This window comes from Pieris brassicae, chromosome 10, assembly GCF_905147105.1.
Source record: "Pieris brassicae chromosome 10, ilPieBrab1.1, whole genome shotgun sequence".
NCBI classification, from domain to species: Eukaryota; Metazoa; Arthropoda; class Insecta; order Lepidoptera; family Pieridae; genus Pieris; species Pieris brassicae.
Genome location: NC_059674.1, coordinates 14297812 through 14306708, shown reverse-complemented (window position 1 = coordinate 14306708; position 8897 = coordinate 14297812). Strand labels below are relative to the sequence as shown.

The following is an 8897-nucleotide window of genomic DNA, read 5'->3' as shown; positions in this document are numbered from 1 at the left end:
TTAACTGAATTCTAAGTATCCACTGCTCTGGTACTAAAATACAAGTCATACTTTAATAATATTTATTTAATTCGTAATAACACAAGATATGTTATAAGTATATATTGCAGCTAATTTTCTACACCAAATTGGTAATTTAAAATTATTAGATATTAATATAAATATACTACATTCTAATAACGAATTTACGAACCTCAATTAGTTAAAGAATTATTTATTTTCCTAGTGACGCGAGACTAGGAAATTCATTAGCTATTTGAGGTTTATAGTAAATTTATGGATGAGTTCTATAACCATCATTTTTTGGCATGAAAAGTATTATATTATATCAAAGCCGTTGCTAGAAAATGGTTAAGGCGTTCAAATTTGTTCAACAGCTTGGTAAATGGCGCATATATCTAAAATTTTGTACTAAATTGTGATGACCTGACCACTGTATATTTTTAATGATTATAAACAATTTTGTTCGCCAAATATTTAATGAATTGTCCTAAACATCAACAAAAATAACAATATAATAAAATTTATAAACTTTAAAAGTTAAGACAATTTTGAATTTGGTCTGTTTTTCTACATTTAAGCGTAACTTACACGTACTATAGAATTATGTCTATATGGTCTAAATCGGATGTACAGTTTCTTAAATTAGTCTAGAACTTTCTTTATTTATTTACTGTGTATATATAAACGAAATGGTTTGGTTTATTCCGACCAGTAAGGTTATCCTGTAACGTCAACCAATGCCGTTCATCTCAAATAATTATTCGTTTTTGACATCATCTTATGATCAATTCAATCATCATTCAATAAAAGTTACGACATAAATTTTCCTGTAATTTTTACGACTCTGGTTTAGATTAGTCCGTGTACATCAGAATTAGAACTATAGGTCGCACGCCTATTCAAATACTTAATATTTATTAATAGGCGCTTCAGACCTCTGCTATACAATAGCACTGTATTATAATAATTATGATTTTCAGAAGTCGTCTATAGCACCTTGTCAAGACGGCTCTAAAGGAGGCGCCGGCGCAACCTATGAAAAAATAAATACATTTGGTACATATATCTAAGCAAATTGACAAAACATTACAGCATACAAATATATTAAGGAACATTGTTTGACAAGTATAAAAGTAAGTTAAGTGAAAAATGAAGCTATGTTTAATTTAAAAATAGTATTTAGTTAGCTCTTGAGCGATTAATCTTTCTTCCAGAAGATTCCAGGGCTAATGACCTTACAAAAAACTGAAAACAGCGGTTCTCGTAGAAAAAAATGCTAAGGAAACCGATGTTTTATACCTTAATCGACGATATGTATCAGACACTGAACCTATTCACCAAAATAAACTTTTGTCTCTTTTCACCACGGCGTAAGCATATTTTGATAGAAAGAGACGAAAACATACAATTAGATTGAAATAATTTTATATAAATAGTTAGGCTCTATATACTAGAGATTTTTATTAACCTGTGAGAGAGGTGGCGTGGTTGTTTCTTGTGATAACTCCGCCTTAACACGGCGAGCGATGTGTGAACGCGTGTGTTTTCGTAAGTGGTCCTTACGGTAGAAACCTGTAAAATATATTTTAAATGACTTGTGACACTAGTAACATCGTAATCTATATATATATATATATATATATATATATATATATATAAATTCTTGTGTCATAATGTTCGTTCCCATACTCCTCCAGAACGGCTCCACCGATTCTTACGAATTTTTTATTCATATTAAGAATCGGCTATTATCTATATTTCAAATCCCTTACTGATAAGGTGTGTCCACCGCAAATTATTTGTTTTTATTTTTTTATGATACATCAAAAACAATGCATACAATCCAAAATATTCACCCCTCAACTATCAACCCCTATATTTTATTTGTTAATTGAAAAATTATGACTTGAACTCTGAGGTTTAAGTCCTTCGATTATTAATCTGAAGGTAATAAGTTAATAGAGAAATATTCACAGAAAAAACGAAAAAAAAATTCTTCCGGAAAACCGAACATAACATAGCAAAATGTTCCATGTTAGTATATACTAAAAAGGTAGACTAATTAAAATGACATTAAGGAGAAACGAAGTTCGCGGGGCAGATAGTAAAAATATAAATTTATCTCAAGAAAAAACTACAAAAAGGATTTAATGTAACCTATTCGGATAAACGCTTTATATGTATTTGCAACAATTATTATTATATTTGCAAAATAATATAAGATTATTTATTCCGATTATATTATATAAGTTTCAAAAAAGAAAGTCGCTTTGTTGCTGAGTCGTCAACTCTAGACCTCAACGCTAAGTGCAAATATCGCAATTACAATCTTGTTTTGAGCATCAGAAGTCAAACTTCATAAAAATCGTTTTGACAACTTGTGAAAGTTGACTTAATTTGATTGACATTCCAGAAAATTACCTAAGAGATGGGTAACTAAGATGTTACTTCTAATTAGGCTTAAGCTGTAATCAAAATTTGCTAGATTGTGTCAACCTTAGGATTCATTAGGCAGATTTTAATGACGATTAATGTTGATATGTCAAATTGCCTTGCTACGTAACGTACGTATGTATACGTAATGTGTTGACACTTCAAAACTTTGAAATGCATATAGTAACTCAATTTATACTTATGTATATTTACTAATATACTATAAATATAATAGTTCTGAAATCGAGAGCGTAGAATTGACGAAAAGTACTAGGAATAACTCTCGGCTACCGTTATTCGCGATTTTCTGTCAACTTTTTGCTTTACATAATTTTATCACCTATTACAAAATTCCCCTTATGACATGTTGAAGCAATTTAATGATAAAGAAACAAGTTTAGCCCCTATCAGTAGCAAAGAGTATACAATCCAAGCACTAAGTTTCAAGTGGAAAAAAAGGAATAAAGTTTCACTCTACAGACTACTTTTGGCATGAAAAAAACAAAAGTACTTTTGACATCTCATATAGAATACCATAATAGATAATACCTTTTCCACACTCGTTGCAGACGTGTCGTTTTTCGCCCGAATGTATGATGAAGTGTAGAGTCAGCTGTTCTTTCCGTTTAAAGGCCTTCAGACAAACCGAGCAAACGTGAGGCCTCTCCGCGTTGTGAGATTGCTTGTGGCGCGTTAAATGATCCTTGCGTTTTAGAGCCGCGTTGCAAATGTCACAGATAAACCTTAAGACAAAATCTGGGTTTACTATCAGGCTTTTAATATGGCAACACAATAGATTCGTATTGGATTTAACACTAAATTGTTGGCGCCAAATCTCGATTATTAATCTGAAGGTAAAAACTTTTGCTACTAAATATACAGTACTGACTTTGAGATGCAACTTTTGTAAGACTTTGCCACATTAAAACATTTATGTTTTAATTTTATCATTATTTTTTGTCGTATTGTGTAGCAATAAATATATTTTAAATTCATTAAATGAAAACACTTTATGATGCTAAATAATTGACAAACGACGTTATTTTATATAATGTGAAGTATACTTGCTTGAAAACAACAAAATATAAATTACTTTCTCTCCATAGTATGTCCCACAAGGTGTTGATCAACGAGATCTCGTTCAGGGTACGCCATGTGACACTCCGGGCAGCAATACAGCGTGCTGCCATCTAGAAACAATTATTATTATTATTACCAATAAGTTGGTGAAAATAAATAGTAATAAGTACGAAGAAACTTCGGTCAAATAAAAATAGATTCATCAAACATTAAGTGGCTATTGTGAGCCTCTCTTACATTCGTTTCGATTTGTTTATGTTTAAATGTTTAACGCAATGTTTATTAATTGAAGGAAATAAGCTTTCATTAGAATTGTGAAACAAATCGCCCTTGCAAAGATATATAACAAATGAAAATAAAAAGTTTGCAGGAAATCGATTTATGTTAGAATTAATTTATTACTTTTAGGTCAAAAATTTATTGGCTCGAAAAATTAATTTAGTTTACCTAGAGCGGTTGTTATCCGTATCTCCCCAGGCTTCGGCCTCGGCTTTTTCACTTGAATATCTTTCTTTTTTTTCTTCTTTCTTCCGTTACTGTAGTACAGTGAGTTAGAATCTCCCGTATTCGTTCCTTGCGTGTGCGTGGTCACAGCGTTAACTATATTTGTATTCTGTACCACCACGCTATGCTCATTATTTGGAGTGATCTGAAATATATAATCCATACCACGAATATTATTACAATGAATGCATAGATGCATACATGATTACTCCTTTGCGAATTATCCGCTGTCTTAATATGAGACAAACCTCAATTATTTTAGTTTGTTGACAAACGAAATTACTATACATGCTTTTTGCAATTTTTTCAAAGTTTTTAAGTTACTTAATAAAACTCAATAAGTCACGTGTAAAATGGTCAAGTAGTAAAAGTAGTTCCAAGTTTCACTATAGACATGAAGGCTTTGTAAAGACCTGACCTGTGTCAAAGTGGCGATAGTAGGACCAGTGGCGGTAGCTGCGATGTTTGTTTCGTCTCTCTTATCAGGTGTCGAGTACTTTAGTAGATGATGCAATGGCAGAGGTAATGCTGCCAAGTAGTCTGCCACTCCACTTCCTATTGTTTGCCAGGTTCCGTCAGACATATCGCTGATACCTAAAAATAGTGGTCGCTATATATTGATTTCATTATATGATTATGTTATGGCCTGTAATCTACAGATTTTAATTATTACAGCTATAATTTAAACATTTTGTTTCCTGAAAAAAGAATACAATTCTTGTCCGGAAATAAAAATATCTAACGAATATCAGAAAAACAGACAGATGCATAGTTCACTGTTATGATACAATATAGTGACGCCGCTTAATTCTTTCTTGCAAATCTATTTGAAGTGTTATAAATTTTGATTCATTTACTTGATAAAAAGGTGAACTTCGTATCATCTACATATATTCCGATAATGCAACATTTTTAAAACATACTACAGATATCGGACCTCATACAACAGCTATAAAATAAGACAACGTGGCAATTTCTTATTTCCAAAAAGACAAAATAAAAAGTAAAATATTTGCCGGCAAAGGAACAGTTTTTGTTGGAAAGTTCAATTGACGTTTTTAGTATTATTGAAGTGAAACTTCTTTATCAGCGTTGGAAAAAAAATTACCGTCACATTTTTGGGTTACGAGTCACATTTTTCCGTTACGTGCCATCTTTTTCTTCCCTACCAGGGTTGATTCGAAGCCATTAATAACAAAAATATATAACAACGATAACAATGATAGTAATAAATCAATTCCAATTAATGAAATTCTGTAATAATCTTAGTAGTAATAAGGTAAAATGAGTTAATTGTATTATTTGTATTTATGTCTATGATAATAAAAGCCTTTTGTTAAACTTTATCTAATTTTATTTTATTTAACCAATTTCTGTAAAGTTATAGATCATTTTTTGAAAAATACGGTCATAAAGAAGTTTACTAGTATACCCACACATTTTCTTTACTTATTATTTATGGGCCCTTTTGAAGCCACAAATACTGCATAGATCATAATTTGTCAAATCGATCCAACCACTTTCGAGTTTTAGCGTGATAAACGAAATGCAATTCATATATATATTTAGATTGATTTATTAACATTTTGTTGCATTCGCGTAGCTCCTTCTCTACCTTCCTTTAAATCTAAACTGTACAAACATTACCTGTCCACATTGTATCCCTAACTTTCGTACTAACTTATGTAAAACTAATCTAAAATTATCGTGATTAATGTGCACTTTTTCTTTTCCATGTGTCCGTTCTTTTAATATTGTTCACTATTAACATACGTTTTTATCGTTTTGTCTATATGTCTTATATATTTTTTCACTTCTTGCGCTTGCCTTGAAGAGATCGCTTGAAAGCTGTAAGCCCGCCAGTTGCCCTCCTTTTTATTTAACTATGTCAACTATAGTATATTTCTGTATGTAACGAAGTGTTAATAAATAAATACAATTTATAGTACATATACAATCAGATAAAATGAATAACTAATGAGGCAAAAGGAGCCTTATCGCTAACAAGCGATCTATTCTAGCCTCCAGGCAACCCTAGTAAGGAAAAAGGAAATGCAAAGAGTGCCTAAATAAATTATTTAGTATATTGCTCGAGATCACCACTGTTGGTATAATAATTGCATATAATACACAGCCATTTTTTATTATTAAATCATGTCGCATCCATCTTCGGGTTTTGTTAAGGAAAACTTGAAAACTTACTGATAAACTCAGCTGGTGCAGCAGTAACAGTCCGATCTTGGCGAACATCCTGCTTAAGTGCGCGGGCGAGGGCGGCTGCCTCTTTGGGCTCGTGCAGAACAACGAGGAGCTGCTGAGTTCCTTGCTGGAGCGGTGCTTGGGTTACTATAAAGTTTAGTTTATTCATGTTAAAATATAATTTTATTACAATAAATCATACTTCCAAATATGTGTATTTGTAATATTTAATCCGATTATTAAAAAAAAAATAGGTCGTTTTAATGGTTAATCAAATGTAAGTCGATAAACAAATAAGCATAGTACGTGGGTGACACTGAAAATGTTTAGAACTGGCCAGTGATAATGACTGGCTAATGAAAACTTTTTTATCAATTTCAATTTTAGAACTCTTTGGTAACCTTATGTAGTTGCATTCTTTTCTCAATTGTTTTTGTGAATTGGCGGCAAATCTTAAACTCTTCTTACACGTGAAAATTAACCTAACGTGAGAAAATATTCGGTCAATGATTTATTATGACTTTCGTTGTTGGCTTACTCAACAACAAAGCTGGACATATTGCTACGAACCCGAAACCAAAAGACAATCAGCTCAGCGGGAGTTTCGAGGATCGGCCAACTAAGGTAAAGAAAGGAAGAATTCAAGGAAATAAGATGATTGATGATGCCTCATTCTTCGGTCGGAAAGTTCATTTCGCGATAGTTGTGCTAGAAGATGGAAGGACACTTACTGCAGGCTGGTATGTCAATCACTGTTTGCCTGTTGTCTTGGAAAAAATCGACAACGGCGCCCTCGAAGCAGGATCCTCCTTCACCACGACAATGCTTCAGCGCACTCCGCAAAACGGACTGTTGAATATTTGACTATAGCAGGTGTCGAGATAATGAGTCATCCGCCATACAGTCCTGACCTGGCGTCCTGCGATTTTCATTTATTCCTAAGAACTAAAGGTAAAATTCGAGGTATTCGCTTTACGAGCCCTGAAGATGCAGTGAAAGCGTACGAAAATGCCATAGAAGATACCCCTAAGGAAGATTGGGCCCACTGCTTTTCTCAGTGGTTCCATCGAATGCGACGATGTGTAGAGAGGAACGGAGATTACTTCGAAAACCAATAAAAGTATTAGTAATTTTCTACATTAAGCCGTTTTTCATTTTCTAAACATTTTCAGTGTTACCTAGGTATAAACTGCCACTGTCACACTGTCGGAGTATCGATTCACAATTTTTAGACTAGAACATCTAAGAAAATTCATCCACATAACTCAGGTCTCAGATATCTTGGGTAAAAAACCCTTTCCTTAAGCTAAGCTTTGACAAGTTTTGCGTCACAGAGAATTTTGCACATACATTTTAGTAGGAAAGGCCTTTTACTTACGTTTCTTGTGAACGTCTAATTACTCAAGCCAATTTCTGTTCCGGTAACAGAGTTCAACATTTGTATGCTTAAATATGATCGTAAAATCTAACCTTGCTGCTGTTGCATCATAGTAGCCATGATATCTTGCTGCAACTCCTCACGATATTCCCGTTTGTCTCTCTCTTTAAGGTTTTCTTCAGTAATATACTGCCCGGTGTAAGCAATATTTCCGACGTTAACTGTTGATGACGAAGTTATCGTTTGGTACTTTACACCTGTTATCAAACACGAGCTGAACAATATTTGATTTGGTAAATCCAATTTAAGATTACCTTATAGAGATTCAGACTAATATGCTATGCATCGTAGACGGAAGCAGATTAAAGCTTTTCTAACGATTAAATGATTGTTTGGCCTTTGGATAAGTTAAAGTTATTATAATTGGACATTTGATATTACAGACAATAAAATATTTAACGGCATAAATGCCAATAATTACTGTAAAGTGCGGTCAAAATCACTAACTTGTATAGCTTTAAGATGATATATGACAAAAATTAATATCTCTTTCTGTCATATAGACACAACAATTTCAAATGTAAATAATAATGTACCAGTCGGCATAGTTCCGATTCCAGCAAGTGTTACGGCTCCCGGTTGTGGGTTGCTCATGACGACCACACTTTCTCCTTGCCGGAACTTCATGCCGTCCACAGCTACGGCCCCACCAGGGGATACAGTGAACTGAACGCCGGGAGCCTGATAACTTCTCTCCTGGACCACGCTGCCACAGTTAACCACACTTCCCCCACCCTCGTAGCCGAACTTTGCCGCAAACTGTTGTATGGTCGGCAATCCCGTACCCGACGGAATGTGCCCCGTGAACGGAGCGAAATTCATCTGAAAACACGGCCATCGTAAACGCAGCGTGCAAGGTAACTTATGAAGGGTGTTGCCCCATAGGGCGATCAACCCCCGCCATTCTGCCTCACCCCAATCGCATTTCCAAACGCTTTATTTTTACGCGCTCCCACACCATCCTTCAGCCCCACAACGCCCCAAGCGAGCGGTGCCGATTTGAGGGTAATTTTTTTACAATAATGGAACGCTTACCTTGTTTAAGACTCCGTTGGGGATTTTCACATAGTTTTAATAGTTGAACGTAGGTGAAATATAGAGGAATCGGAATGGCGGGGTGCGCGGACATGATGCGCAAGTGAGTAGGCATGCGTGTAGGACGGTTAAGCCACTAGGCGAGGGGCTACCACCCAACGACAACGTGTGTGGGGTCTAATTTAACTTTAGATACAGCTCAATG

The 8897-nt window shown here is 34.3% G+C and overlaps 1 protein-coding gene across 1 annotated transcript; it reads right to left on the bottom strand.

The window, feature by feature from the left end:
* Positions 1-186: 186 nt before the first annotated feature.
* LOC123715335 (zinc finger protein with KRAB and SCAN domains 5-like) lies at positions 187-8772 on the bottom strand. The gene is made up of 10 exons (XM_045670303.1): positions 8693-8772; positions 8194-8479; positions 7690-7854; positions 6223-6366; positions 4439-4614; positions 3964-4165; positions 3530-3626; positions 2986-3179; positions 1472-1575; positions 187-1036 (listed from the first exon to the last, which is right to left on the bottom strand). The coding sequence occupies exons 2-10, from the start codon at positions 8477-8479 to the stop codon at positions 1004-1006; spliced, it is 1401 nt and encodes a 466-aa protein (XP_045526259.1). The 5' UTR covers positions 8693-8772; the 3' UTR covers positions 187-1003.
* Positions 8773-8897: the final 125 nt, after the last annotated feature.

What these genes read in the sequence shown, in the direction of transcription:
- LOC123715335 (XM_045670303.1), bottom strand. Translation starts at nt 8,479, where the DNA reads ATGAATTTCGCTCCGTTCACGGGGCACATTCCGTCGGGTACGGGATTG. An exon ending in TGCACCAGCTGAGTTTATCA is followed by an intron (nt 4,615 to 6,222) that starts GTAAGTTTTCAA and finishes CACTATTTTTAG; the next exon opens with GTATCAGCGATATGTCTGAC. An exon ending in CTGCAACGAGTGTGGAAAAG is followed by an intron (nt 1,576 to 2,985) that starts GTATTATCTATT and finishes TATATTTTACAG; the next exon opens with GTTTCTACCGTAAGGACCAC.